This window comes from Doryrhamphus excisus, chromosome 22 (genome assembly GCF_030265055.1).
Source record: "Doryrhamphus excisus isolate RoL2022-K1 chromosome 22, RoL_Dexc_1.0, whole genome shotgun sequence".
In the NCBI taxonomy this organism is placed as follows: domain Eukaryota; kingdom Metazoa; phylum Chordata; class Actinopteri; order Syngnathiformes; family Syngnathidae; genus Doryrhamphus; species Doryrhamphus excisus.
The window spans coordinates 4,043,001-4,070,845 of NC_080487.1; the positions used below are offsets into that span (position 1 = coordinate 4,043,001).

The 27,845-nt window shown below is 41.0% G+C and overlaps 6 protein-coding genes across 44 annotated transcripts; 3 read left to right on the plus strand and 3 right to left on the minus strand.

Annotated features, from left to right (window-relative positions):
- The first annotated feature begins 93 nt into the window (after positions 1–93).
- On the plus strand, positions 94–5,677 carry hexd (hexosaminidase d). 2 transcript variants are annotated; one of them, XM_058062122.1, is made up of 12 exons: positions 94–187; positions 326–417; positions 494–609; positions 694–781; positions 905–1,069; positions 1,144–1,327; positions 1,765–1,836; positions 1,958–2,156; positions 2,234–2,395; positions 2,483–2,590; positions 3,064–3,153; positions 3,239–5,677. In XM_058062122.1, exons 2-12 carry the CDS (start codon positions 331–333, stop codon positions 3,408–3,410), a joined length of 1,443 nt encoding a protein of 480 aa, XP_057918105.1. In that variant the 5' UTR covers positions 94–187; positions 326–330; the 3' UTR covers positions 3,411–5,677. The 2 variants fall into 2 exon arrangements, with proteins under 2 accessions (XP_057918105.1, XP_057918104.1); XM_058062121.1 differs by having other exon boundaries at positions 98–417; positions 3,239–5,675.
- Positions 4,473–7,127, minus strand: LOC131109777 (cytochrome b-245 chaperone 1 homolog). Of its 2 annotated transcripts, none has more exons than XM_058062125.1 (6): positions 7,062–7,127; positions 5,778–5,865; positions 5,649–5,690; positions 5,377–5,547; positions 5,089–5,233; positions 4,473–4,655 (listed from the first exon to the last, which is right to left on the minus strand). In XM_058062125.1, the coding sequence occupies exons 2-6, from the start codon at positions 5,863–5,865 to the stop codon at positions 4,508–4,510; spliced, it is 594 nt and encodes a 197-aa protein (XP_057918108.1). In that variant the 5' UTR covers positions 7,062–7,127; the 3' UTR covers positions 4,473–4,507. The 2 variants fall into 2 exon arrangements, with proteins under 2 accessions (XP_057918108.1, XP_057918107.1); XM_058062124.1 differs by lacking the exon at positions 7,062–7,127 and adding an exon at positions 6,368–6,529.
- narf (nuclear prelamin A recognition factor) lies at positions 6,873–15,815 on the plus strand. Of its 2 annotated transcripts, XR_009120785.1 has the most exons (15): positions 6,873–7,146; positions 8,188–8,260; positions 8,352–8,417; positions 8,481–8,609; positions 8,674–8,806; positions 9,123–9,257; positions 9,717–9,835; positions 10,163–10,292; positions 10,916–10,988; positions 11,123–11,260; positions 11,332–11,489; positions 11,566–13,440; positions 14,649–15,014; positions 15,104–15,213; positions 15,282–15,815. XR_009120785.1 is itself a non-coding variant. In XM_058062123.1 (12 exons), the coding sequence occupies exons 2-12, from the start codon at positions 8,204–8,206 to the stop codon at positions 11,811–11,813; spliced, it is 1,386 nt and encodes a 461-aa protein (XP_057918106.1). In that variant the 5' UTR covers positions 6,873–7,146; positions 8,188–8,203; the 3' UTR covers positions 11,814–14,574. The 2 variants fall into 2 exon arrangements, 1 of the variants encoding a protein (XP_057918106.1); XM_058062123.1 differs by lacking the exons at positions 14,649–15,014; positions 15,104–15,213; positions 15,282–15,815 and having other exon boundaries at positions 11,566–14,574.
- Positions 15,816–16,051: 236 nt separating this feature from the next.
- fdxr (ferredoxin reductase) lies at positions 16,052–27,338 on the plus strand. Of its 5 annotated transcripts, none has more exons than XM_058062099.1 (15): positions 16,052–16,143; positions 16,209–16,391; positions 16,796–16,902; positions 17,279–17,374; positions 17,538–17,660; positions 17,729–17,842; positions 17,919–18,020; positions 18,227–18,334; positions 18,719–18,803; positions 19,269–19,468; positions 19,535–19,706; positions 19,790–19,963; positions 20,263–20,835; positions 24,688–25,509; positions 26,474–27,338. In XM_058062099.1, exons 2-13 carry the CDS (start codon positions 16,316–16,318, stop codon positions 20,391–20,393), a joined length of 1,488 nt encoding a protein of 495 aa, XP_057918082.1. In that variant the 5' UTR covers positions 16,052–16,143; positions 16,209–16,315; the 3' UTR covers positions 20,394–20,835; positions 24,688–25,509; positions 26,474–27,338. The 5 variants fall into 5 exon arrangements, with proteins under 5 accessions (XP_057918082.1, XP_057918080.1, XP_057918081.1 ...); XM_058062097.1 differs by having other exon boundaries at positions 16,058–16,391; positions 20,263–20,414; positions 20,731–20,835; positions 26,474–27,336; XM_058062098.1 differs by having other exon boundaries at positions 16,058–16,391; positions 20,263–20,414; positions 20,731–20,818; positions 26,474–27,336.
- On the minus strand, positions 21,268–23,984 carry LOC131109758 (histidine-rich glycoprotein-like). 32 transcript variants are annotated; one of them, XM_058062083.1, is made up of 10 exons: positions 23,869–23,976; positions 23,744–23,803; positions 23,585–23,668; positions 22,896–23,515; positions 22,594–22,832; positions 22,461–22,533; positions 22,264–22,412; positions 22,093–22,143; positions 21,874–21,978; positions 21,268–21,657 (listed from the first exon to the last, which is right to left on the minus strand). In XM_058062083.1, exons 1-10 carry the CDS (start codon positions 23,921–23,923, stop codon positions 21,354–21,356), a joined length of 1,740 nt encoding a protein of 579 aa, XP_057918066.1. In that variant the 5' UTR covers positions 23,924–23,976; the 3' UTR covers positions 21,268–21,353. The 32 variants fall into 32 exon arrangements, with proteins under 32 accessions (XP_057918066.1, XP_057918055.1, XP_057918053.1 ...); XM_058062072.1 differs by having other exon boundaries at positions 21,874–22,143; XM_058062070.1 differs by having other exon boundaries at positions 21,874–22,314; positions 22,429–22,832; positions 22,896–23,114; positions 23,229–23,515.
- On the minus strand, positions 24,582–27,799 carry mrpl38 (mitochondrial ribosomal protein L38). The gene is made up of 9 exons (XM_058062107.1): positions 27,653–27,799; positions 27,059–27,247; positions 26,841–26,972; positions 26,466–26,668; positions 26,332–26,404; positions 26,190–26,235; positions 25,362–25,520; positions 24,885–25,021; positions 24,582–24,776 (listed from the first exon to the last, which is right to left on the minus strand). Exons 1-9 carry the CDS (start codon positions 27,735–27,737, stop codon positions 24,637–24,639), a joined length of 1,164 nt encoding a protein of 387 aa, XP_057918090.1. The 5' UTR covers positions 27,738–27,799; the 3' UTR covers positions 24,582–24,636.
- Positions 27,800–27,845: the final 46 nt, after the last annotated feature.

Sequence of the window (27,845 nt, forward strand, 5' to 3'; positions counted from 1 at the left end):
CAGTTCCGGGTTGGCGCATGTGAGACGTTCTGATTGGCCGAGCAGAGGAGAAAGTGTTGTTCCATTGGCTAAATCTGTCTAATAGGCGTGGACACCACATTGTTTGCGGATATGCTACGAGATAGAGAATCAAAGTCCACTTTGTTACGGTTTATAGTTCTGTACTCCTATTTATACGATATTTGAAGTAAGTAAGTACCAAAATGTCTACGTTGTGTGCTCGGGTATTTCTTTTTCCTCTTAAGGTTTAGCTACCATTCATAAAAAGAAGCACACACATCTTGTTGCTTTATTTATTGAGACCTACTGTACACTGCTACAAAAGGCAGGATGAGGAATCCACCGTGGCCCACAGGGAAGAAACTGGTACATCTGGATTTAAAAGGTGCCCCTCCGAAAATTGAATACCTACACCAGGTAAAATTAAGCCGCTCTGTCATAGTGACGCTTTAAACATGTATGTGTAAACGCTTTCTCGATTTTGCTGCTCCAGCTGATAGAGTGCTTCTCTCAGCTGGGTGCTGATGGCCTCCTTGTGGAATATGAGGACATGTTTCCTTATGAGGGAGAGCTGAAGCTGCTGCAGGCCACAGCACAACCTGCATACAGGTACAACAACTAGATATTGACCATATTGTTGTGCTTGGGAGAATTCTAGTTAATTTTGCTGTTTATGCGATGCTGTGTTTTTAGCCAAGATGAGATATTGTCCTTGCAGACAGTTGCAAAATCTAAGGGAATGGAGATTGTACCACTTGTGCAGACCTTTGGCCATATGGAGGTAGGCTGATGTCTTGTGATTTCTCTGTGTACAAAACATAAACTCAACTACCCTTTGTATTGATACTATGGATATTTGTATTGATCCACGCACTCCCATTGTACACATTTCTCTGTCTTGTAGTTTGTGCTCAAGCACCAAGCCATGTGTAACTTGAGAGAAGTGTCAACCTGTGTGGGCACACTCAATCCTCTCAGAGAAGATGGGTTAAAGCTTGTAATGGAGATGTTGAGGCAGGTGGTGGAGCACCATCCAGGTCTAAAGACACTGCACATAGGCGCAGATGAGGTAACGTGTACTACTTGTTGCATTTTTATCATTCTGGTATTTGCATTCTCCTAAGCCCTTTCATTTACCTTTAGGTTTACAGGTTGGGTGAGGGTGACATGTCAAAATTATGGTTGGCTTCACCTGGACGCACAGTGGAGCAACTTTTCTTGACCCATGTCGTATCGGTGGCAAGGTACATCAAAGCGGCGTGGCCTGACATCACGATCATCATGTGGGATGATATGATGAGAGGGATGAGCCAGGACACATTGAAAGGTTAGTTAGTATTTCTTGACAGAAAATGTAATCTCCGTACTTTTGTGTTCACATTTTATTTAGCTATAATTTTTACAATAACTAGTGCTAAAATACATTTATGTATTTTAAGAGTTTTTCCATATGCGTTACGTCTGAGCAATGCATTCATTGGTGCTTGCGAGGGTGCTGCAATGATGTCAGCCTCCTTCTGGATTCTGAGATCTTGTGGTGGATAAAGCATTGCACCACCATCCATCCCTTTTCTATGACGCTTGTCCTCCAATTAAATGCCTTTCTCAGACGCAATGCATTATGGGAATGCATGACACCCCTGGTTATGAATTGTTGTTTTAACTCTGGCTGACCTTGACTCACTCAAACTGTAGTTCAACACTTGGATCAGTCTAAAATAGCCTAATCATGTACATGTCTGCATTTCTTTGTTTTTATGACAGCTAGTGGTATTGCAGGACTCGTCCAACCAATGCTGTGGGATTACACACCTAATCTGGATGTGGACAAAACAGGTACAAACTACAATGTCATTTTCATTCAACAATACGGCCTGTGGAATATTACAATGATGTGATTGTTCTCAGTCTCCTACATAGTTTTGATTCAGATATACTTTATTGTCTTTCTTTGCAGTGTTGTTGCTGGAGAAGTACTACAGTGCCGGTATGCAAGATATCTGGGCAGCAAGCTCCTTTAAAGGCTCCACCTGTGTTTACACCAGTGTTCCCAGCACACACAGACATGTCGAGAACCATTTGCAATGGTTGAAGGTGGCAGCGTCTCTCCCCACAGGTTTAAATCTGAAGGGCATTGCCATAACAGGCTGGCAAAGGTAATACTGTGTTTTTCTAACCTTATCTACATATGGACAAACCCTCATGAAGTGCATTTGTGCTTTCCCATCATCAGGTATGACCACCTGTCTGTGCTTTGTGAGCTCATGCCAGTGGCTCTTCCTTCACTGGCAACTTGTCTCCAAACACTTCTCCACGGCCAATTGAGTCCTGAGGTTCAAAGCAAAGTGACGAAAATGTTGGGTGTCTCCTCTGTGGAGGCAGAGTTCATGGGAAGGTGAGGTCTTCACTTTTGGGTTATTTAAAAATATGAAGTACATGTTGATTTTTCACTTTAAGAGCTTTTTGTCTTGTTGGTGTTTAGCGCTTCTGGTGATGCCATCCTGTTCCCGGGAAGGACACTGGCAGAGTCGATTGTGGAACTGGATGCACTCCTTACCACAGAGGACATCATGTATTTTGAAAAAAATATGTGAGTCATGATTGGTGATATAATACTTACCTTGTTATCTGCTCATTATTAATTCAAACCTTTATTTTGTATTTCATTTTGTTATTCATTCAACAGCTTATTTTTTTATTTCCTTTATCACAATTACAAAATGGTGACACCTACAAATAGGCAGCCAACAAACGTTTTTGTGACAATCACACCAAGTATTGCATCGACATTTAAAAGCAAAACTTTCTCTAATTATTAGTTTAACAATACCAGAAAGTTGTCTGTTGCTTAATATTTCCCATTTTTGTGTGCCAACACAAGCTGCAGGGCCAGAAATGGGCCCTGGGCTGCACTTTAGACACCCCAAATCTAACTAGTTGTATTAACTCAGATGCTGCAGTAAATTCCACTTTTGCTCTTTTCCATCATAAAAAATATGGTCGACAGCTGAAGTCTGAGATTTTCCACTGTAATTGAATGAATATAGTCTGTATGTGACCTAGGTATGTACGTGGATGGTTTAGTCCCTACCACAGAGCAAGAAGGATGCTGAATCCTCTTATCGCCGTGCAGATTCACAGTCAAGCATCAGGGTGAGAACTTGTCATTTTCCAATCTGGACAGCATCGGTTGTGCCCCGCATGTGTATCGATAATATGATTATGTATCTCTCCTAAGGTATTTGGCTATGCTGCAACAGAAGGTGGCTGCGGTAAGAGAGCAGATGAGTCATTTTTACCCAGATTCAACAGCACAAGAGTGGATAGAGGAGCATGTTAGCCCGGTGATGGCCCCCCTGCAGAGCATTATTGATGAAATCTCAGAGTGCACAGTGAAGATAGTTCCATAGAATCATCTTCCTTTTTAGTGCTAATGTAAAGACTAAAGGATTGGGGAGTACATAACATTATGGTTCCTTGACAAAATTAAACCCAATAAATATAGAATGATTTTCAATTGGAATTCATTTATTTCTCTATGTACTTACAGTATATACAGGCCTGATTCAGAACACTTTTCATTTTTTAATTATCTCGTGTAGTGACCTCGAGATGACTGAATTTGAAGAATGAAAAGGTGTCACTTTATAAAGAAATTGATGAGCTGAAAGGGAAAGCGGAAGCTTAGAATAAACAAATTGATGAAAAGGATCACATATCAAACATAGTATGTAATTGTGACTGGGCTTTACGTTACATGCAGGTATTATGCTAGTGCAGCTGATAACACGGTGCAGAAGATGTTTCTATAAAACAGCAACAGGTGGATGCGAATGTCAATGTTTGGCTGGTATAAGGACACCACACATCATCGTCATAGAGTTGATGATGAGAAAGAAGCGAACGTCTACATGAATAAGCATCTGACCTAGCAGGAGCAGGAGAAAATGTCAATGTTTCAGTGCTTGCTGCACAACTTGTTCACAAACTTGCTGCAAATTTTGCCATTCAGCTCCTTCTGAAATAGAAAGTTGCACAGTTCATGTGCATTCAAATTAAATTCAGCTGTAAACGTTACATAGTGCATTTTAGCTTCATCCTGAAAATTCACACAAAATAACCCTGACTTTTTGAGTAGGGTATGTCTTTGGTTAACACACAGAGACGTAACAGGCAGAGGAAATTCACACATCATTTACCCGACTGGCTTGTAATTAGCTTAGTGTGTAAAAACAACCAAAAACTGGGTGGTCCAGGAAACTGTTTGGTCCGTTGACACACAATAAATACCGATCAGGGTTCAGTAGAAAGGCACAGTAATCTAGAATGTCTTGCCAAATAATACTTTACATATAAATTTGAATGTAAGAATATATGCATGCATGTAATTCAAGTCTGTAGGTAAGCATACCAAGCAATAAAGGCATCACATGTTATGTCTTGGCAGTGGCAGCATCCCAAAATCCATCCAGTCAAACTTACAAGTTTATTTACATATGAACCTGTGTCAACGTTTTTCTTTTTCATCCTCTGAATCGCTGCTGTTACCCGAGGAGTCCACTTCCTCCTCTGTGTACTCTGCCATTTTATCCTGCTGCCCTCGCTCCTCCAGACCCAAAAAGCTCTTCAGCAGTGTCTCTAGGGCTTCCACATCACTGACAAGTAATGGAGGAAAGAAAAAAAGCAGTCATGGTCAATCTTTTATGTCAATGTATAATCAGAAAAAAATATATATATACAGTGGAACCTCTATAAGCACAATTGGATTTATCACATATCAAGCTCCAATTTGGCTGTTGTGGCTTGTTGATACGTTCTTTCCTTTCGACACCGTGTGGAAGTCGAGAAGAGTCTCCCTTTTAAGACGGGTATCACACCCCTCAGCCTCCCTGGAAAAGTCCATCTATTCCAGAGTGCTGGAGCTAAGACTATTGGTGGGACTCCAATGTTCTGTCACTGTATGTTGCATTTAGTTTTGTATTTTGACACAAAAATTATGTAATTTCCCAAATTGTACAACTTCATGAGCTAAATTCTATCTGTAGAGGTTCCACTGTATCTTGTAGGCTGTTAGTAGTTGAGAGCTACCTGCGCCCCCCAAGCGTGGCACTCTGAGTCAACGGGTAGGAAAAGCCTGTAGCCAGACGTAACATCAAGAGGTAGCCTTTCCCCAAATAACGGACCCTTTCTTCTTGAATGCAGACATCATGGAGATGCCTCAAGTCCAACACAACTTAAAAGGGGAGAAAACCGAAAAAGACTTTAAATGTGTATTACTGTACTTCCCAATAGTGGAACCCGCTTATCTCAACGCCTCTTGGTTGGCGTCATAAGCGGATTCCACTGTAGATAACCCCTCTCTCAGTCACAACTTACCTTTCTCTTGTCCCTTTTTCCACAATGTCAAAACTAAAGTGTACAAGCTAATGGTTTTGAGTTCAATAACATTTGTAGTTTTGTCAAACACTGCCTCTTCCCATTCTTCCATGTTCTGCATTGCTACAAACAGACAGCCCGTCACGTAGAAAAGCTTCCACAAGATGCTATCTGTGTAGAAAACATGACAAATAGGGGCAGTCATGAAATATATGTGTCAAGCAATGAAATATATTAATATATACATATAATACATATATGTGTTTGTGTACCAGAGCTGTAGTATGCAGCCGCCAACCCAATTGATGCCATACCTGGACACAAGGAGGGAAGACAAGTTGTCGTTTTATATTCTCACTTAATTCAACTGTATTAATAATTTTTTAAAAATGCACATTTACCAACAAAGAGAGACCAGGAACGGATGCCAGGGGTTCTCTTCAGGTGCAGAATAGTTGTGCTTTTTTCCTCTACTAGCATGTATCCCATCTAAAACAAAAACATGTGTATACCAAACTACCAAACTCTAGACTCACCCTCATACAGTAGTACTAGTAGCCTATTTGCTGTTTGGCATTCTTTGCTCTACTTTATATAGTTTTTTTGATGGTAACTTAAATAGAAAGTGCTGGTGTCTCACCAGGCAATTGACATTTTCCAGCAGAACAACGCTTTGACAAGAAGCAATGTTTAAAATGCATATAATAAGTGTGATAGGGATCTCTCTGTTAACTCCAAATATTCCATTCCAAATCCATAGAGTTCCACGTGTGGAAGATATGACATTACCATTACTTTATTGTACCTAAACCCAATCCTTCATATTTCCTTCATGTTTTCATTCTGATTCCCGTGTTTAATTTGCATCGCCACAGCAAACGTGGCCCTACTCACTGTACAATGTAACTATTTCAAGGGCTGAAAATAATCAATATTGTGGTGTATAAAAGCTGCCCCCCCCCCTTGCCACGAATAACAAAAAATCCCTTACCTTAAATGAGGTGATATACGTTTAGTTTTTCGGTAAACAATTCCAACAAAAGAGACGGTACACTTTATGTACTGTAATATATGAGGAAGTTCTACTCGTGTAAACGTCTTCTGGTGATACTTCCTTCCTGGATGCGTGTTGTCTGATTGGATGGATTCATTTCCGGTTGGATTCAAAATAAAAGTTAAGTAAAATAAACACACAAAGGTGTGTGTTATTTAAAAATAATATATTGTTACTATATTATTAGTTATTATAATATATTTGCCATACAGTTACATTTTATAATACCATAGTAATGTTGTTGTATCAATTCGATAATAAATGAAATCGTTTTGTTACAAATTAAATAAAATACCACAGTTTTAATATTATAGTAATAATATATTAATAATAAATAATATATTATATGTTCTATGTTCAATATAAGACATTTATAAATATTTTTATTGATACTTCCGGGGCAGGCAACGCTCTGTGCGCATGCGCTGCTTTGTATCGTTCTCGGTTGCAACAATGGAGTCGGACGTACATAGACATGACTGGGCCCGGTTTGAGAAACGCCGATTCCTTTAAAATCACCCGTTTGTGTGTCATTAAATAACATTAATGTCTAACGATACCAGTCCCATTGACAACGAATGCACCGACCTTTCTTTTACACTTGAGGTGTGCTGAGTGCTTGTGGTTTCACCTTTTCTTCTGGGCTGTTTTGGCAGTGGAGCTCCTCCAGTGGTGCTGATGTTCATCTCTTTTGTCCCTTTATACTTTGCTGACTGGTGAGTTTCCGAAAAAAAAATACCTCGCAGGAAAAAAAACAGAAATGAAGCGTCAGTGCTGCGATTCCCACAGTGTTTATTTTAAAGGTGCTGATCGATACTTGCGCGGCGAGATCGATATTTTTAACTTCTGTTTATTTTCACAAATGACTGTGGGTTTTGGTTGTTGTTGTTGTTGAACACATATGGGAATTTGGGACGAAATACGAATGGCAACGGTAGTTTTTCTTTTTGTTTCATTATTTTGCTCCATTGCACTATATCACATTGCACCACTGGGGAAAAATTACCTTTTGTAGGGAAATGTTAACACAGTTCAGTTCCACTTGTGAAACATGTAAATAGGTCATGGTTTTATATTTGCAAATGGTTATATTGATCTTTAAAAAGTGTTTTTTTCCACCCATTTTTTAGTCGTGAACAAATATTTTCCTGAAACTTATGTTCTAATGTTCTACTACTGCTTGCTAATGAACGGAGAAAGGTAGAAACTATTTTTCTGATGATAGACAGGAGTCTAATCTTTATTTGTTAGGTTCCGTAGAAGACAATATTCTGTGTGCTTTGAAAGATCCGTTTTTTGAAAAACGGCTGTGATTTAATGAGTTAAGAATTTATGGTAATGGTTTTATTTCATTTGAACATGCATCAGATTACAATTGAATGCATCACATAATTAGTTCACAGTTCCACATGTCCAAAAGGAGTAGGAAGAAGCAAAGCTTATTAAATCCTACTTTTACAATCAGTAACTGTTACATTTGTTCACTTCCTGCTTTCCTAATCTCATTTAATTTTTTTTTCATTTGTTTTTTTTGTCATGTACCGAAGTACAAGGTGATTAATTTAAAACAACTTTTTTTCCTTGTTTGGCCATAGAATTCTGTTATGGGGTTTGTCAATAATGTGCGTATAAATAATAACCAGTGGTGTCAGGATAATTGTGCATTGCTGATGATAAGCAGGCTGAAACTTCGGCACAGTCAAAGGAAATGATTAAGTTCTTCGAAGGTAGAAGTATTTATCATCTTCTCTTCACAGATAACAGCTTAAGAAAATGTCTGAGGTCAGCATCGGGAAGCGCAAGGAAAAGTGTGAGAACTGCACCAAGCAGGTATTTTTTTCTAGATATTTATCCCAGAGATAAATACTCATACAATTTAGCAGTTATGATTTGTCCAATTTATCAACGACTTCCTCAACAGTGCAACAAAAAACAGAGCAATGATGATATCAGCGCACATCAGGAGAGTGATCTCGTCAATGGACAGGTAAAGCCTTATTTCTGAGTCATCTGAAAAAACGTTAAACTCCAAATCTTGAAACTCCATCAGGAGCGTGAAGGATCCCAGTTGCTCCTCAGTGCGTGTCTATCCTGTGACGGCTGTATGTCTGAAGAGGAGAGCCTGAAGATCTCTCAGCAGAACTTGGAGGAAGTGGAGCGTGTTTTTGCTCTCAATAAGGTAAACTACATTTAACGGCTGGTCTTGGGAGCATTTTTGAGAAATGTCCCTCTGTCCACATCAGAAGTGTGACGTGGCCAAGCACAAGGTCCTGGTGGCGTCGGTGTGTCCACAATCGCTGCCTTTTTTTGCCGTAAAGTTTGACCTGGACATCGCTGAGGCTGCCAATAAACTTTGTGGTTTTCTCAAGAGCCTTGGTAAGCCGCTGAGTACTTTTACTTTTTTGTGTGCTTTATTTAGCTAGAAACACTGACGAACCATGTTCTTTACCTTGTTTTTTATTCAACGTATTCAAATATTGTTTAAATATGGCTTTTGCTGTCACATCATGGCTTTGAAATTCCTACACAGGCCTGACTGATCAATTACATAAGAATTATATTGAATAGTTCACTTCATTTTACCTTATAAGAAGGTAAAATGCATTACATTTGACCTTAGAGGAAGGTAAATAAGGCGTGTAATCATGAACTGTATATCATCGTATATGATCTGTCTGGGTTTTCTGTGCAGGGGTGCAGTTTGTGTTTGATACCACTCTGGCAGCAGGTTTCAGCATCATTGAGAGTCAAAAGGAGTTTATTCAAAGGTACCGCAGGAGGCACCATGACTCCCACGCTTTGCCCATGTTCACCTCCTCCTGTCCAGGTACAACTCTCCTCATATTCTGTCTCACCTCCACCAACCCTGTTTTTAGCTAACCGCCCTACCTTGCACCCTCGTAGCTGCAGTCATTGATTGCACACCTTGCTGGGAGTTCTTATGCGTCTGCAGCATTTGGAGAAGTGCAGATAACAGTGCGGAGCTGGTGTGGAGAGATAGAGCACCCATTTTCCACCACTCCCTGTTTGAATGATAGGGACAGTGGCAGTGACAACTTGCTGTGGAGCATTCTGACAGCTATTCTGACCCTCCTTTTGTGAGAATAGCTCAACTAGATGTGGCATTGTTCACCTACAGACAGGTAAAGGCAGGAAGTTGGCAAGGTGTAGTGCAGAGATGTCCGTACTATTAACTGAACAAGTACTGCAAATAACATAACATAACAGACCTGAGGCTGAAATGTGGAAAGTGTTAGAAAACCAAAGTGTATGTTTGCTTGAACAGGCTGGATCCGCTATTCAGAGCGCGTCCTTGGAAGTTTGGTCACCCCCCACATCTGCACAGCAAGGTCTCCGCAGCAGATTATGGGCTGTCTAGTCAAAGACTACTTCTCTAAACAGCAGGTCAGTGAGCATATCAGCAATCGAAGGATGTGATGAGCAAACACAGGAGTTTGGTCATTTGCAGTCGGCTGGTGTATTTTTTGTATTTTTATGTTTTTTATTGGCCCACTCTTTAAAAAAACAACTATGAGAATAACATTACAAATTTTATGAGGACAAATAATTATATTTTAGTAACGTTCATATAAAGAAAAACATGGTAATCAAGTCAAAATATTGAGAGAAAAAAAGTCTGCACTCAGATTAAGCACACAAAACAAGCATCAATTGTTACAGTATTAACATTTGGACGTCATCATAACCCCCCACTATCTTCTCTTCCAACAGAAGATAAATGTTGACAAAGTGTACCATATGGTGGTGGCTCCCTGCTTTGACAAAAAACTGGAGGCTGTCAGAGAAGAGTTTTACAGCAGTCTGCTGGAGAGCAGAGATGTGGACTGTGTCCTGACCTCAGGTTCAGTACTTACAGTATATTAGAGATGAAAAATACTATTCTGACCTACTTTGATTTGTCATAAACATGTCCATGTTGAATTGATCATACATATTTACACTCCTGATCAAGACCAGTTGAAGTCACTGTAGTTGTTGGCGGTGGGAAAAAGTGGGAATGTTGTTCCAGGGATGGAAGATGGCTTCACAGAGAGCCGCCACTGTCTGGAACTGATTTCCAATGTTGTAAACTTCCCTTGCTTTCTAAATGTTCTTAATTGGGGAACACACAGGATGGTCCAAAAGAGTGAGCTTACTCCTCTGGAATGGTCCTGTGTCAGGCGGCCATTGTGAACACCAGCGTTGTCCTGTTGACAAAGGCAGTCATCACCACACAGACGAGGGCCTTCTTAGTGTTTCAAAGTGTTTCCTCAAAAAAATGTTTAGTCTGACTTCCATTTTTTTTTTTGAAGCTTTGCTAACAACCTCGTTAAGATCCAAGAGTAGAAAATGCAAATTTTTGCAATTTCTCAGCTTGTCTTCCAATTTTGATCAGGAGTGTTCTGTGTATGTTATGTGTACATGTTTCAGTCAGTTGCTACTGGCGTTAGCAATACGTTATTCACATACTGTGTCATGTTCCAGGGGAGATTTACTACCTTATGCAACAGAAGAAGGTCTCTGTGGAGGAGCTGGACTCTGTTCCATTGGACCATGTGTGAGTTTTTGACCAGCCTCATTTTATGAAAGAACAGTTAATGTTTTGCAAAACTTGAGTCATGGTGGCAATTCATACTTCATTCATCCTTTACAATACAATAGAAAAATACGGTATTGAATTAACCATTGCAGGCTAGGTGAAGGTGGCGACGTGGCGCTGGTTCGACATGAAGGACACGGTTCTGAGGGTTTTCTGGAACATGTGTTCAAGCATGCCGCCAAAGAACTATTTGGTCTGGATGTCCACAAGATCACATATAAGACCCTTAGGTGAGACAAAATGACACCAGTGGGTTTGCATGGAGGAGAATTGTTATCATTGAAACACTTGAATTTTGTAGGAACCGCGATTTCCAGGAGGTGTCGCTGGAGCGAGATGGAGAAACGCTGCTGCAGTTTGCTGCCGTCTATGGTTTCAGGAACATCCAGACCCTGGTTCATCGCATGAGGAAAGGACGGGTCCCTTACCAGCTGGTGGAAGTGTTGTCCTGCCCGGGAGGTATAACACTGCAACTGTGACTTCATTCTTATTCCTCACCATTTTCATTCCAACATGCTTCTCTGTGATCTCACAGGGTGCTTGAGCGGCCGTGGTCAAGCAGAGAGCGACACGGCGGGCCGGGTGGATAAAAACCTGGTCCAGCAGATGGAAGAGGCTTACAGCAGCTTGTCAGTCAGTCTCCCGGAGGTCAACCCCACCCTGCAGACCCTTTATCAAGACTGGCTTCAGGGCCAGGACTCACAGCAGGCTGGCAAGCTACTTCACACCCAGTATAAAAGTCAGAGACAGATGCCCTCGCAGGCCCCGTATATGCAGTGGTGAGGATAAAGATGATGAGAGCTGGAATGATTAATGAGGGTCCACCATCTGACAAACTATCATTGGGCTAAGTTACCCCAGGCGCACACTGAATCCGTTGCAGGTCTGGTCTCGCGAGAGTAGATGTTCACGTGATAAGTAGCCTTGTATACAGGACGTTTTTGTAAACCATTTGCCTGCACAGCCACGCCTTTTGACATCATAAAATGAGTAAGTACTTCCAATAAAATTAAATAGCGTTTAATTTCTTCATATTGTTGTTTGTTCTTTGATGGTACAATGTTGATACATATCGTCCAAATTGTCACTGTAACGATTATCACATTTCTTCTAGTGATACGACATGAGTATTCTGGCGTCTGAAAAAAAAAAAAGGTTGACCCCAAACGGATTATTTCCTTTTGGCCGTACGTCCGCCGGAGCTGCACTACAAGAGCTAGTGTGAGCCTACAACAGATCCACAACGGATCCACAACGGATTCAGTGTGAGCCTGGGGTTCAGGACAAGCCAGCATGTTTAAACCAATCACAGCTGGACGGAGTAGATGCAGACCTCCACTGGAGGGCGCTGTAGAGTCAAAACAAAGAATACTTTAGTGCAGACAAATGTGATGTGATTTCTTGTTGACATGCCCAACAATAAGCCAACTAAGGAAAAACTCATCCAAATGTACATAAGGAACATATTTTTTTAATCTAAACCAGTCCAAAGTTAAATGTACAGAATAAGTGTTAGAATTATGCAACAGTAATCTACCTGATGTCTCGTCGGTCAATGAAAAATATGAGTTTGAAGCATGATTAGTATTTCTTTGAAATGGTACAAGCTGTGGTAGCAGGGAGGAAAAGTGGTACCTTCATAGTTGTCCCAGTGTCTGGCTTTGAGTATCTATACGCACCTTTGGTTGTTTTTATGCACCTAAAGTCGTCTAGGGGAGGTTACAGCACAACAAACAATGGCAAATTTTTTGTTTTAATTTATTTATGTTGCTGGTGTTCTGTCTTTTATAAAATTGATACATGCTGACCACTAAAAAAAAAAAGTCTGACAGCTGAAAATTGTTGGTTTTATTTGTTTAGAGCAGGGGTGTCCAAAGTGCAGCAGTTTGTTTTTCATTGGTGAGTGATACACTGTAAAACTAAACATTAAAGTTTTGGGGAAAATGTAGCAAAAAGGCACAAAGCAAAGAGGAAATGCTGAAATGTTGATACATGAAGCTTTGCTTTTAAATATGTGCTTAAACGTGTCTTGTCATACTCCACGTCTTGTTCAGTTAAATCTTTTAAATGGAGTGACTTGTTTTAATTTTTTTGACATTCAAGTCTTTTGCCACTTCTAGCTAAAAGATACCCACCCAAACAATTTCTAAAAGCTTATTTTACCTACAAACTTGTCTGTGGTATGACCAAGTTTGCGCTGTACACTCGATGGTGAAAGCGGGCTTGCACCTGCATAAACAATCAACCATCTTACTTCCTTTTCCAAACCACATCACTTCTGTGTAAAAAAAGTCAAGATGTTTAGTCCGTCAGCTGCTGTGTTCAACAAGGCTGGGAAAGATGAAAGTCAGCTGGTGGAGCTGGGTGCTCGGACTACTCTGCATTCCAGCTGTAGTGAACACCTGGCCAGGTGAGGAATATCAAATATTATTGGCGCTAAAATATTTAGGATTTCTTCAACGAGTCATTTTTTTCTGTTGTTTAGAGTCTTGCCATTAAAACCGCTACTTTTTTTTTTTTTAGCTCTCCAAGAGAAAACCTTTTTAGCCACACATGTTCATCAGTCTTAATTGCGTATTTACTCATAGTATGTCTTCTATACTGGGTAATACGTGATTAAAGGTGACTATAGGGGTGTTATTCAATGTCTAGAGATCTCTAATGTTTAAAAATGTATTTAGAAGGTTGTAAACGGCAGTCGAGTGGTTAGCTTGCAGACGTCACATCTAGGAGATTTGGGTTCAATTCCACCTTCGGCCATCTCTGTGCGGAGTTTGCATGTTCTCCCCGTGCATGCGTGGGTTTTCTGAATGTGAGTGTGAATGGTTGTTTGTCTATATGTGCCCTGTGATTGGCTGGCCACCAGTCCAGGGTGTACCCCGCCTCTCGCCCAAAGACAGCTGGGATAGGCTCCAGCACCCCCCACGACCCTCGTGAGGAAAAGCGGTAGAAAATGAATGAATGAATGTCTTCTATACTGGGTAATACGTGATTAAAGGTGACTATAGGGGTGTTATTCAATGTCTAGAGATCTCTAATGTTTAAAAATGTATTTAGAAGGTTTCTGCTAGGACACTTGGGTTCAATTCCACCTTCGGCCATCTGTGTGCCGAGTTTGCATGTTCTCCCCATGCATGCGTGGGTTTTCTCCGGGTACTCCGGTTTCCTCCCACATTCCAAAAACATGCTAGGTTAATTGGCGACTCCAAATTGTCCATAGGTATGAATGTGAGTGTGAATGGTTGTTTGTCTATATGTGCCCTGTTATTGGCTGTGATTGGCTCGCCTCTCGCCCAAAGACAGCTGGGATAGGCTCCAGCACCCTCGTGAGGAAAAGCGGTAGAAAATGAATCAATTAATGAATAAACAGGTTTTATTATACTCTAACACCAACAATGTTCCATTTATGAGTAAGGAATCTTCCTTGGGTCTGGAAGCAGTTAACCATGATAAATAAGGGATTACTGTATTTTTTCCGGAAATGGTACTGGAGCCACACTTTGGACACCCCGGACTGAACCATTATTTTGTCTATTTGGTTGCAGCCTCGGGGTCATTGTCACACCGAGACATGACCTGACTGCACATCAATGAAATAAATGTATCTCTTCCTCACAGTTTCTCAGAATCCTTCACAAGCGTCTGTTGTAAGCATCAACTCCTCCTCTGAGATAACCTGCTCCACCGTCTTGCCTGATCCAGTAGGGGTCTACCTCCGCAGGCATTTCCAAGGCCGAAGGGATGTGCTGTACTTGTCCTTGAATAAAGGCCGGCTTATCAAGAGCACAACAGCTACAGAATTTCAGGGCCGAATTCACATAACTTCTTTCAACCACCCCGACCAGGGCCGTGGCTTCACTATCAAGCTGTCTCTGCTGCAGATGGAAGACGCTGACCTGTATACCTGTCAATGGATCTTCTTCAAATTAGACGCTCAGAATGAGCAAACCCTACTCAGCAATGACACCGTCATCATTGTCAGAGGTGAAAGTGAAAGTGTTGCTGTTCAAAGAATAGCTCTTCCCACTTTGTCAGACTTCATAACAAATAGTACACATCTTTTCCCCTCACAGAAGTGAAACAATGCAGTAATATTTTGGATCTCATCATGATTGCTGTGAATGTGACAGTATTAACGGTCACTATGGCAGCAGTAGGAATCATTTTCAGACGCAGATACAGAGTAAGGTCCCACTTATTATTACACTGTTTTCGATGTTGTTGTGTTGTTTTTTCTTTGTGTTCCCACAGTTTAAAAAGCACTTCCAAACTGCCAGACCATCAGTTCCAACCAGAACATACAGATTACAACATGCGTGCCATCATTCCTACTTAGAAAGTCCAGTGGACATAAGATACATATAGTGCAAAGATATTTTTGCAACATGTTTTTTTTTTGTCTTGCAAAAAAAAGCTCAGCCTGCAAATTGCAAAGGTGTCAACTTCTGGTCTTTGGTTTCCTTTTCATAACAAATGTGTCTTTTGTTTCCTTTTCACAACAAATGTGCTTTGCTGGCCTATTATGTGCTTGTACTATACCACATCCTACCCATGTAAGAAGGCGATTGATAAAGTGTATGTATGTATATGTATGTAAGTCTGTAGCACATAAGCACTGTAGTAAAATGCCATTTTAACAATGCAACCATCTATTATGTATGCATTTTCCATAGCTTTATTTTCCAAATAAAGGAAGACCAGTGTGACAAGAAAAAAGTTCTGACAGAGCATTCAGGATTTAGTCAGCACACGGAAATGTAATCCACACATTTACTGTTTATTAAACCTGACTGGAAATATGTTGTCTTGCTGGGACATACATTTTACTCAAAACATTTCACTGAAAATGTCAAATATTTACAAGTCATCAGATTAAAGTCTGAGTCAAGTCTCGAGTCATTAAGAGTCAAGAGTCAATAAAAAATAATACATTCAAAATGTTGTATTCGTGTATTTGTATTCATGAATTGAAATATTCAAGGCGGAACAGTCATCCTTTATTTCAGGTTTCTCCCGGACGACATTGGATGGTGCACACCGTGACTGTCAAAGATAATTGTTTGGTGATGCTGTGTTCATCATGTTAAGAAGTTAATATGTGTAGAATTAAAAGGTAGCACCGCTGTATGCTGACCAAAACCCTTTTTTTTTTTTACCTTTGCTTGTCTTTGTTTTCAGCCTTTGCTGCCTGACCAAACCTCAAAGCGGAGTGGACTGCCTACCAAACAGGAACAATTTCAACATTTCTTGTTTTAAAACCCACTGTTTTCGCTAAAGAAATACAAATGGCCGGCTATAAAAGACTTTTTAACAGAGCCACATTATGGACTTGGAGAAGAAGTCGCTGGATTAGTCGATATGGTGAGTCGCTTTGAGTTTAATGTTGATTTATATGTGAAAAGTATGTTTGCATGTTGACAGAGCTTAGCGAACCACCTAACATTTCACAAATTCTCTTCATCCATTGTTGATTTCTCAAATACCGCACCGACTATAATAAGCAAGTAAGCTTGAGATTTTAAATACGTCACTGATTAAGTTAATCATTTTGGATTTTCAACAAGAACATCCCAGATGAGCATTTTTTTGGACTGTAATAAATCAGGTACTGATTGTGCTTACACCTTTTTTCCAGCTATAAATGTTGAGAACCACTGTATTGAGCCACTCTCATTTACGTTGTGCAGCATATTTGTGTCAGATATTTCTTGATTATGCATTTAAAAAACAAACGTAGCATTTACTTCAACAATAAACTTTAACAGAGTCTTCAGCTGCGTTTGGAGACGCAGCTTATTCTTCTTGCAGACCAAAGGTGTGTATTGTTGGGAGCGGGCCAGCAGGTTTCTACACAGCACAGCACCTGATTAAGGTATGAATATAGACATATTCATGATTTTTAGGTTTACAGTGGATCCCTCCAATTGCATATTCATAGATCTCCTCTAATTCAACTAACGTTCCCAAAAATAGGCCGTATTTTGGGGGCAGAAAACCCACCTCATTCACCCTAAGTCAGTATCTCATTGATAATTATGTGCTAATAAAGTAGAGGTGTCCAGACGTTCTATTCTTTTTTTGTGCCACACATCGTGGAAAAATGATATTTTGTAAACCGACACATGTAGACACAACAAATGATAAGATGTTGTTGAGAAAACTGCATATTAGCTTTATGATATAGGTGAAAAAGTCTTTTTTTTATTACAAAATTAGACTTTTTTTGTATGTTTACATCATCCTCTCAGGCCCGTCAAGACCTGGAGGTGGACATTTATGAGCGACTTCCTGTCCCCTTTGGCCTAGTCAGGTTTGGGGTTGCTCCTGATCATCCTGAAGTGAAGGTAAGGCCTAAAGCAGGGGTGTCCAAACTTTTTCTACTGAGGGGCCGCATAAAGATAACTTGAAGGATGTGAGGGCCACTTTGATCCATTGTGAGCATGAAAGAAGCTAGAAGCAATCCAATGTATTTTCCTTGGAGAATAATCACCGACATTACTTCCTCAGAACGTCATCAACACTTTCACGCAGACAGCCAAACATGCTCGCTGTAGTTTCTACGGTAACGTGAACATTGGCAAGGATGTGAGCGTTCAAGAGCTGCAGCAAGCCTATCATGCCGTTATATTGGTAAGATGCTTCTGTTAAAGATTTTGTGTGTGTGTGATTGTTATTTATTTTAACATGTGTTGTGGTAGAGTTATGGTGCGGAGGCAAATAGGAGTATGGGGATACCCGGAGAAGACTTGGCCGGTGTGTATTCTGCAAAAGACTTTGTGGGCTGGTACAATGGACTGCCGAGCTGTCGAGAGGTATATCTCTTCCTGAAGCTGATTTTTTGTATTTTTTTTTTTTAGATTTAGCTTGTTGATCATCTTTTCCATTCAGCTGAGTCCAGACCTGAGTTGCGAAACAGCAGTTGTCCTGGGTCAAGGCAATGTGGCTCTGGACGTCGCAAGAATATTACTGTCACCCACAGACATTTTAAAGGTAAGCAAAGACAGTATGGGTGTGTGTTCTGCTTCTTTAATGGTGACAATAATGTCAAAATAAAATGTTTAAACACTTTCAAATATCAACATACACAAATGAAGTTCATCATGTCTACTGCTGTATCATTAATTATGTGTAATAGTCATGTCATGTTATGTTTGTATTGTTGCCATAAATGAGAACATTATTCCGTTGGTCTGCAGAAGACTGACATCACCCAGCCAGCCCTTGAAGCTCTGATGGAAAGCAAGGTTCGCAGGGTGCTAATTGTCGGCCGAAGAGGACCCATGCAGGTCGCATGCACAATCAAGGTGTGGGGGAAAAAAAACCTTCTGTATCCAATAACATATTCCTTGATTTTGCAAACAATGTAACAATATAAAAAGTTGTTTTTGTATTGTCCATAGGTATGAATATGTGAATGGTTTGTCTATATGTACCCTGCCATTGGCTCGCAACCAGTCCACCAGTCTCGCCCCAAAATCAGCTGGGATAGGCTCCAGCATACCCCTGTGACTCTTCAGTCAGGACGATCAGGATAAAAATGAAATGAAGAACTTAATGAGAGGTCATGTTAGCATATGCGAGGGTTAATAGTCATCATACATGGATTGTTATCTGACTGCTAAGCACACATTGTACATTTAGACATCATAAATAGCTGTTATTAACTGTATTAGTTTTTTTCATTACAGGAGCTTCGAGAAATGGTCAACCTACCTGGGACCAGACCTGAGATGCTGCCAGCAGATTTTGATGGTGTACTTGAGGCTGTTCAAGGTGAGAGTTCATCTAAATATCTTCTAGGTTAGCACTTTCTAGATGCCAACCAGGGTCTTCTGACTCTGAGGCACATCTTCAAACCACTACTCCACTGCACTCCAGTATATAATATTATAGATCGAGAAATGTGCCTTTACAGAGATGTACTTTGCTGAGGATTTGCAGTAACACAATTCCAGGTTAAAACTTGCACCTCCACGTTTTCCACATATTCTCTTGTCGTGTTTTGTTGTTTTTGGGGGCAGTTTGTCCCACGGTCAGGTCATCTGCCCTCATTTGTCATCGCTTGCCATGTCCTTGCTTGAGAAAAAACAGCAGGGCGGATTGATGTTGCATGTAGTTCATGGTTCATTATGATAACTTGTACCATAACAAAAAGGTTAAAGAAAAAGCAAAAATACATTATAGAAAGAAATAAAACAACAAAAAAAGACGCAACATCTTACACTTTGGCGGTTTCAGATTTACCAAGACCAAGAAAGCGTCTGACAGAGTTGATGTTAAAGGTAGCCCTCCAGCTTCCAGCAGAAAAGGAGCAGGAAAGAAGAAACATGTCTACACGCAGTTGGGGACTTAGATTCTTCCGGAGCCCAGTTCAGGTCCTTCCAAGTCCTGATGGCACCACGGCGGCTGCCATCCGCCTGGCAGTCAACAAACTGGAGGTAAACTGGATTTTGTATTCTTGTTCTTGTGCTGAAGATTGCTAATTGAACGAGTTTTAACATCAGGGTTCCGGTGAGGCAGCGCGAGCAGTGCTCACTAACGAGGTGGAGGACGTGACCTGTGGACTAGTCATCAGCAGCATTGGCTACAAGAGCCTCCTCATAGACCCATCAGTGCCGTTTGACTCTCACAGAGCTATAGTCCCAAACCAAATGGGCCGTGTTCAACAAGCTGCAGGTACCCAGAAAAAAAACAAAGCACCAAGTGAGCTAAAATCAAGAAGATAAGTAAACACGCATCAAATTGTTCCTTGCTTCTAGGTCTTTACTGCAGTGGCTGGCTTAAAACAGGCCCAACTGGCGTGATAGCCACCACTATGAATAATAGTTTTGACACTGCACGATCCTTGATGGAAGACATGGACTCTGGAAAACTGGATGTCTCTACTGCCAAGTCTGGTGCACAAAGTATCAGATCTCTGCTTGAAAAGAGAGGTATCGCACTATAGTACATTGGCAGATTTCTTCACTGTGTACCTGTAATCGGTTCTTGATATTTAAAATGTGTTTGTCTGTGAGAGGCATATACGGTTTATAAGCATTTTGGGGGTCCCCAATATTTGTAGACAGTCTACAAAATTATACCTGACACCAATTACTTAATTGTCGCTGTTAAAATCACACGTTGGTTTAGCAAGATCCTACTATGATATTTGCATATATTCTCAAATGACAGTGTATTGCTCACAAGGATGTTTGGACAAGCAGAGAATTCCGGTTTATCATCTCCACAGAAGTCAAGCCTGTGACCTTCTCAGACTGGGAGAAAATTGACCGTGTGGAAACGAGGAGGGGTGAGTCCACAGGAAAACCCAGAGAAAAACTGCTGACCGTGGAAGAAATGTTGCAGGTGGCGTGGACGTGATCATCGTGGAGCGATTGCTTGGTAAAACTGATTTGACAGGGCAGGGAGTGGTTACTTGACCCATGAGGCATGGAAAAGTATGTCAATACGTCGTAAATGTATAAATTTGTTCTGATGTATTTCAAATAAAAATGACTGGTCTTTCTATACTAGTTTGATGTTGAGGTGCAATATAATGAATAAAACCTTTTCATTGGATTAGTCTGTGCCGTTAAAAATACTGAAAGATGCAACAGTGGGGAAAATGCATGATCCCCTTACAATAAGAACAGTCCGGAAGTTTTATGACCAAGTCATAATTTGATTTGTCTTCTGCATGTGCATTCTTGTCCCCAAGGTCCTTTGGCAGCCATTTGGTTTTGCCGATGGTGAAGTTTGAAGGTCTACATGGAGATTATGAGTACCTAAAAAGGACAGGATTACTGGTGTGCTTGATGGGCAGGTAACCCGCCTGTGGGGTTCAGAATTTTTGTTGGTTGGTAGGGAATCAAGTACTTTTATTCGTAATCTTTAAATGGGTGGATTTGAGTTCACATTCCTAGAAAACCCACCATAAAAAAAAAAAAAAAAAATCTGGACTTTTCCTGTAAGGGGTAACTATACAAAATCAGGAGATGAAATCCTTGAATGACATTTCTACAAAGCACATGTAGGAGCCAAATATCCTCTGTAGAAATATTGATTCACCAAAATGGGTGAATTTTAAAAGGTTAAGAGACCGCAGGAAATGTGGCTATTAAGTTTTTGGACCACATTACTTGAAACTTTAACCACCCAGACTAAATAATGAAGCAGCAATTAAACAGCTTCAATATACATATTTTATACTAAAGCACATTGCACTTGAGTTTCAAATAAAAAAACAATGCATAAACTTGGTGTAAAATTTTTATTTATAATTAGTTTGTTGAAATCTGTCATGCTTTGTTATCTTGCAGCAATCATTGGACACGGCATACCTTAAACAGTTGCGTTGTCCTGGTGAACTTGGCCCTTAGAGTCACTGTGATCCTCCACCACACTGCTGCTCTGATTGCTTGATACATTGTAACTGGAGGTCACCTTGTGGTCCTTTTCCAAGTCCGCCATGTAGTCCAAGGTCTCACTGTGGTCCACGTAGTCATCATGACTAGAGTTGTAATTTAGGTAGTCTAGGGTCAGGCTGTGGCCCATGTCATCGTGGTGGCTCGAGTTGTCATGGTGGTCATCAAAGGTCACACTGTGGCCCATATCATGGTGGCTTGAGTTGTCATGGTGGTCAAAGGTCACACTGGGGGCCATGTCGTCGTCATCATCATCATGACTAGAGTTGTAATTTAGGTAGTCTAGGGTCAGGCTTTGGTCCAGGTCATCATGGTGGCTTGTGTTGTCGTGGTGGTCATCAAAGGCCACCCTGTGGTCCACATAGCCATTGTGGTAGTCTGTCACACTGTGGCCCAGATCATCATGGTGGCTTGAGTTGTCGTGGTGGTCATCAAAGGTCTCACTGTGGCCCATAGCATGGTGACTCGAGTTGTGGTGGTGGTCATCAAAAGTCACACTGGGGGCCATATGGTGGCTCGAGTTGTCGTGGTGGTCATCAAAAGTCACACTGGGGGCCATGTCATCATCATCACGACTAGAGTTGTAATTTAGGTAGTCTAGGGTCAGGCTGTGGTCCACGTCATCATGGTGGCTCGAGTTGTGGTGGTCATCAAAGGTCTCACTGTGGCCCATATGGTGGCTCGAGTTGTCGTGGTGGTCATCAAAGGTCTCACTGGGGGCCATGTCATCATCAGCATCACTAGAGTTGTAATTTAGGTAGTCTAGGGTCAGGCTGTGGTCCATGTCATCATGGTGGCTCGAGTTGTTGTGGTGGTGGTCATCAAAGGTCTCACTGTGGCCCATATGGTGGCTTGAGTTGTCGTGGTGGTCATCAAAGGTTTCACTGGGGGCCATGTCATCATCAGCATCACTTGAGTTGTAATTTAGGTAGTCTAGGGTCAGGCTGTGGTCCATGTCATCATGGTGACTCGAGTTGTGGCGGTCATCAAAGGTCTCACTGTGGCCCATAGCATGGTGACTCGAGTTGTGGTGGTGGTCATCAAAGGTCTCACTGTGGCCCATATGGTGGCTCGAGTTGTTGTGGTGGTCATCAAAGGTCTCGCTGTGGTCCAAGTCATCATGGTGGCCCGAGTTGTTGTGGTGGTGGTCATCAAAGGTCTCACTGTGGCCCATATGGTGGCTTGAGTTGTCGTGGTGGTCATCAAAGGTCTCACTGGGTGCCATGTCATCATCAGCATCACTAGAGTTGTAATTTAGGTAGTCTAGGGTCAGGCTGTGGTCCATGTCATCATGGTGGCTCGAGTTGTGGTGGTGGTCGTCATCAAAGGTCACACTGTGGCCCATATGGTGGCTTGAGTTGTCGTGGTGGTCATCAAAAGTCACACTGGGGGCCATGTTGTCGTCATCACTAGAGTTGTAATTTAGGTAGTCTAGGGTCAGGCTATGGTCCATGTCATCATGGTGGCTCGAGTTGTGGTGGTGGTCATCAAAGGGCACACTGTGGCCCATATGGTGGCTCGAGTTGTCGTGGTGGTCATCAAAGGTTTCACTGGGGGCCATGTCATCATCAGCATCACTAGAGTTGTAATTTAGGTAGTCTAGGGTCAGGCTGTGGTCCATGTCATCATGGTGGCTCGAGTTGTGGTGGTGGTCATCAAAGGTCTCACTGTGGCCCATATGGTGGCTCGAGTTGTCGTGGTGGTCATCAAAAGTCACACTGGGGGCCATGTTGTCGTCATCACTAGAGTTGTAATTTAGGTAGTCTAGGGTCAGGCTGTGGCCCATGTCATCATGGTGACTCGAGTTGTCATGGTGGTCAGAGGTCACACTGGAGGCCATGTCATAGTCATAACTGGAGTTGTAATTTAGGTAGTCTAGGGTCAGGCTGTGGGCCATGTCATTATAGTGGCTCGTGTTGTGTTGGTCAGAGTTCTCACTGTGGTCCGTGTCATTGTGGACCTTGGAGATGTGCTCAAATGACTGAGTCATCGTGTTGAGTCCTTTCAGTTTCTTCACTTGGAAAACACTTCCCAAGCCAAGCAATGCACCAGTTTCCACTTCTTTGGTTTCCACTTGTACTACAATTGAAATAAACATTTGTGAAAACTAAACATTTGGCAAGTTCTCCCTTCTGCCCAAATTCTCACCTTCTTTAACATGCTTGTCCAACATGGACTCCATAGACTGGAGAAATTCAAAAGCCCTTTTAATCGAGTCATTGGGGGACACAACTGTAGCAAAAAAAAGAGACATCTTTTAACCCCTTCAAGTACACAGTCTTTCATCAATACAATATTATATCTCACCCAACTTGCCTCCTTTCTGAAGTCCACTGTTTGACTTGCTATCTGCTGTCCAACACAGGCCTGCAGACAAAACAACACGTTAGCATTTTAAACACAAATGGGGTTAATACAAAGTTTATGATTACCTTTGCCAACCAAGATCGTGTGCACCAGGACAAGTAGAAGCCACGCCATCTCCATTGCTTCCACCAGAGTCACAAACACAGCAGCACCATGTGAGGTTCTTGTAGCAGTTGACACAGCTGCTGCTAATTAGCTCTAATTAGGCACTCTCCAGTTAGAGAAGCAGGAGAAATTTCAAGGGCCTTTGTTCATTTTTAAAATTCCTACCTGCTTATTGGTATTTCACTTTTTCATTTTTTCACACAGGAAGTGAACGAAAAGTGCAAACAGGTCAAAGTTATGGCGTGAATGAATTATCAGTAATAGACATGGAGAAGTGGCAGGATGAAATATATTAGCTCCGCCTCCTGGTGCTTCTTTAATGGTCATTTTGATTTGAACATGCATTAAGTTACAATTTTTAATACATAATGAAGTGCAAGGTAGTGTAACCATATAGTGTTTAATGGTGATTTTTTTTCAAAATAATGATCATAAATATCAAAATGCTGATAAATAATAAGAGATAAACATACTGTAACATGACCCGTTCAAGACTCTTATTTCTTGTATTTTGCAAACATCAACTGTTTGTATTGTTTGTGAAATTCACTCATCCTTGTTCATTGTTTAAGTTCCTTCCTCAATCCGTTCCATAATTTGATTCCACATACTAAAATGCATGCCATTGGCTGGCAACAAATCCAGGATGTATTACAGAAAAAAACAGACTGCATTGGTGTGACAATTTTTTTTATTTGTACATATTATGAAACATTTGTGTCTGATCATCAGTATATGCCATAGGTTTGTTCTTCCTTTCCATCTCTGTATCTGTCCAGGTAGCGCAGGGGTTGTCCATGTGGGTATTTAACTTGTGGCGGATGGTAAACTGGAGGACGGATGAACTCAAACAACGGCTCCCTCATGTCTGCAGGAGAACATATGACAGCAATTTAAACATTAACCATAAACTCCAGACGCTTTTCAAAAGCATAATCTTGTAAGATTTGTTGTTGTGGCCATTAGTGCGACTCACTGAGTGTGTTGTGAAAGGTGCTGGTGACAGATTGGTCCCATTGGCATTGGAAGAACGCCAGCCCTGCAGGTGTCATGCTGTCCTGGTGCTTTCTGTAGAAATCCACTGTTTTAAAGGTACGATCGGCCAACGAATGGCTAGAAAGAAGAGAAGAGGAACATGCGCCAAAAATGAGGTATGTCTGCACAATCTAATGAGATTCAACACAAAAGTTGCGCCTTCCAGTAGCAGGATCATGCTTAAGGTAGCCGCATTGAATGACCGCTCCTTGTACTTCTGTTAACTGTCACCTTTTAGAAACTAAACTCGCTCTAAGATGTGTTATATAACTAACAATTTTAATACACTATTATTTCTGGATTAATTGGATTTTTAAAAAGTTCAATATGCAGCATTTCGCCTACAATCTCAAAGAGGAGGAACATGCCAGGCCTGTCATTGTGATGGAAACAATCCCATGTGTGATTTTTGTTTTACCATGGTGACGGCCTCATATCTTCCTGGAAGTGGATGGCTTCTTCCTGCTTGAAAAGGACGTAAATGTAGCGGTGGAAGCCTGTTCCTTTTGCAGGAAAAGGTGGCAGGTAGTGACACAGTTCTTCTCCGGCTTCAAGTGCTCCGCCTGGTATGTTCCCACTGTGGAAACATGAGTGGTTTTTTATCATTTGCTGTCCAGTCAAAAACCCGTAGAACAGGCAATAGACCCCTGCTTTTTCTGTGCTTAAATTGTAAATTATATTGTTTTCAATAGTGAAAGTGGTGATGGCACTATCTGCAAGGAGAGTGTCCTATTGTTTCTTAATGTGAAAAACTCAAATTAAAATGTATTTAATAACAGACAGACTAATATTTCAGCATTTAGAGTTGCCTACCAAGTATTATCATTATATAATTAAAACTTCAGTCTTTTTTCCCCACATTTTTGCTTTTTTTTAAATTTCCGAATACATCAACTTTCTTTTTAAATCATCTTCATACATTGTTTGCTTGCAATTTTGTGACTTCCTATACTATTAACTTTTTTAACCGACATAATTGTACAAAAAAAAAGTTCTTTTTTTTCATGATGTTATGACTTGAAAAAAATAACATTTCCCTTCAAAGTGCTTCAACAGGTAATGCCACAAAGTAAATGTAAATACCTTTACTATTATATCTGATACCACCATGTGTATGTTACCAAGTGTAACACAGCGGGAAATTGCCGTTTATTACAGTATTATTCAAATACCATGATAGAATAATGGAGAAAATAATACATATAGATGCTATACTACAGTTATTATATAAATGACACTAACTTACACGAGCCAGTGCAGGTATTCAGCTTCATTATCGAGTAGATGTTCATCTGATAAGAAGAAAAATGTGTTTCATACCCAACAAAAAAATTAAACCACATTGAAATCTAGTTTAAAAACTAATATATTTTTAAGTGCATCCTTACCTGGGGAGGTGAGCAAGAGGGTCCAAAGGGAGCCTTCGTCTGCTTTAAAGCTGACCTCAGGGGTTGATGCTGCCTGAGTGTCAAAAAAAGGTATTAAGACAATGAAAGAGTTGCAATAAAACATTGTTTCATACTTCCGTAGGTGTCAGCTGATTCCCATAATGCACTTGGCTGCTGCTTTCCTGGCGATAGCAGATCCGCAGTGAGACTTGAGGCAGGAAATACGCCATGGGAAAAAGATCTCTGAAGATCCCGTAGTGGTCTGCCAGTCTTTTGACGTGGAAGCAGCCTCTGCTATTCTCCCACATTTCCTGCACTTGATCCACAGGTACCTTAACTGGGGGCAAACAGAGAAATTTAGGCAGGGTAAAAAAACATGTGGACGACAGGACAAAACGACTGACAAATATTCGCTCTTTGAAATGGTGACAGCATCGCTTTAGAGTATTTTCCTTTCCACCAATTGTGTGGAACATCAGAGTTTTCGTTACATTTATTAGCCAACGTACATGTGCGCAAACGACACGCCCTCTCCAGCGCCACATTTTTCTTGTTCTCCTTCACCACCTGTCTCCTCTCCCTCAGCACCTTAGTTCTGGGGGCTCGATAATGAGGTAGTCCAATGTCCACTCGCTCAGCACCTACAGAAGACAGAAAGACGTATTAAATCACAGACAGTCTTAGACGCCTACAGCAGCTTCATCCATTCTTTTTTTTTTTTTTTTACCATGTTCAGGATCGGCCTTCTCCACATAGCCTTGGAAGGTCTTCCACCACACCGGTGCTCTCTTCGCCTCTTCGGCATGTCTGAAGTAACGGTTGTAGCTGCGATATTTCTCCACTGTGTCAATGTTATTAACATCAATGTCTTCATTGGGAATGGGTCCCAAAGGAGGAGTCCTTCGACACAGGAATGCTATGTTATGTGGAAAAAAAAGCATATAGAACTATATCAATATAGATATACTATATACATCTACCAGGCAATTCCAAGTGATAATCTATATCACACTGGGATGCACTAACTCATAAAAAATTGTCATTACTTACTGTATATACTGTACACCAAAAGCATAATGCAGCACAAATCTAGACTAATTTATAAGCTCATTCCTCATTTAAATGAATACTATATTCGCGTCATCAACTACCTACCAAATACACACTTTTATAATTCGCGGGGGTTATAGCTAAATGTAATTAAAACACAGGACAGATCATGACTCCATTCCACGCGAAAACTGTAACACGATAGGAACGGCACTCAAGCTCCGAAAAGCACATTGACAAATCAAAAATGAACAAAATTTCGTTAATGTACCTGTTGTGGCAAAAACCCGAGTATTGTTGACCCCTAAATCAAACCGATTTCGTATGACACTTGTGTACACCCTGCGCAGCGCCATCTTAGATGCTGCACAATTCTACGGTGGCCGAGGAGAACAAATCTAGTTCAAATACACTCGTTTGTCTTAGTAGCAGGGTACCAGTTGACCTGGAATGAACGGTACAAG

Bases quoted from the DNA above. Each gene is read 5' to 3' on its own strand.
- hexd (XM_058062122.1), top strand. From the start codon at position 331: ATGAGGAATCCACCGTGGCCCACAGGGAAGAAACTGGTACATCTGGAT. The intron at 2,591-3,063 runs GTGAGTCATGAT...TATGTGACCTAG, and splicing joins ATGTATTTTGAAAAAAATAT to GTATGTACGTGGATGGTTTA. The intron at 3,154-3,238 runs GTGAGAACTTGT...ATCTCTCCTAAG, and splicing joins ATTCACAGTCAAGCATCAGG to GTATTTGGCTATGCTGCAAC.
- LOC131109777 (XM_058062125.1), bottom strand. From the start codon at position 5,865: ATGGGATACATGCTAGTAGAGGAAAAAAGCACAACTATTCTGCACCTG. The intron at 5,691-5,777 runs GTAAATGTGCAT...CCTTGTGTCCAG, and splicing joins TTCCTGGTCTCTCTTTGTTG to GTATGGCATCAATTGGGTTG. The intron at 5,548-5,648 runs GTACACAAACAC...TTTTCTACACAG, and splicing joins GGCTGCATACTACAGCTCTG to ATAGCATCTTGTGGAAGCTT.
- narf (XM_058062123.1), top strand. From the start codon at position 8,204: ATGTCTGAGGTCAGCATCGGGAAGCGCAAGGAAAAGTGTGAGAACTGC. The intron at 8,261-8,351 runs GTATTTTTTTCT...CTTCCTCAACAG, and splicing joins GTGAGAACTGCACCAAGCAG to TGCAACAAAAAACAGAGCAA. The intron at 9,258-9,716 runs GTACAACTCTCC...TTGCTTGAACAG, and splicing joins GTTCACCTCCTCCTGTCCAG to GCTGGATCCGCTATTCAGAG.
- fdxr (XM_058062099.1), top strand. From the start codon at position 16,316: ATGGCCGGCTATAAAAGACTTTTTAACAGAGCCACATTATGGACTTGG. The intron at 17,843-17,918 runs GTATATCTCTTC...TTTTCCATTCAG, and splicing joins GACTGCCGAGCTGTCGAGAG to CTGAGTCCAGACCTGAGTTG. The intron at 19,707-19,789 runs GTACCCAGAAAA...CCTTGCTTCTAG, and splicing joins CCGTGTTCAACAAGCTGCAG to GTCTTTACTGCAGTGGCTGG.
- LOC131109758 (XM_058062060.1), bottom strand. From the start codon at position 23,923: ATGGAGATGGCGTGGCTTCTACTTGTCCTGGTGCACACGATCTTGGTT. The intron at 23,669-23,743 runs GTGAGATATAAT...TTTTTGCTACAG, and splicing joins TCAGAAAGGAGGCAAGTTGG to TTGTGTCCCCCAATGACTCG. The intron at 22,315-22,428 runs CTTTGATGACCG...CCCCAGTGAAAC, and splicing joins GCTATGGGCCACAGTGAGAC to CTTTGATGACCACCACGACA.
- mrpl38 (XM_058062107.1), bottom strand. From the start codon at position 27,737: ATGGCGCTGCGCAGGGTGTACACAAGTGTCATACGAAATCGGTTTGAT. The intron at 27,248-27,652 runs GTACATTAACGA...CACATAACATAG, and splicing joins TCGGGTTTTTGCCACAACAG to CATTCCTGTGTCGAAGGACT. The intron at 26,236-26,331 runs GTAAGGATGCAC...TCTTCTTATCAG, and splicing joins CCTCTTGCTCACCTCCCCAG to ATGAACATCTACTCGATAAT.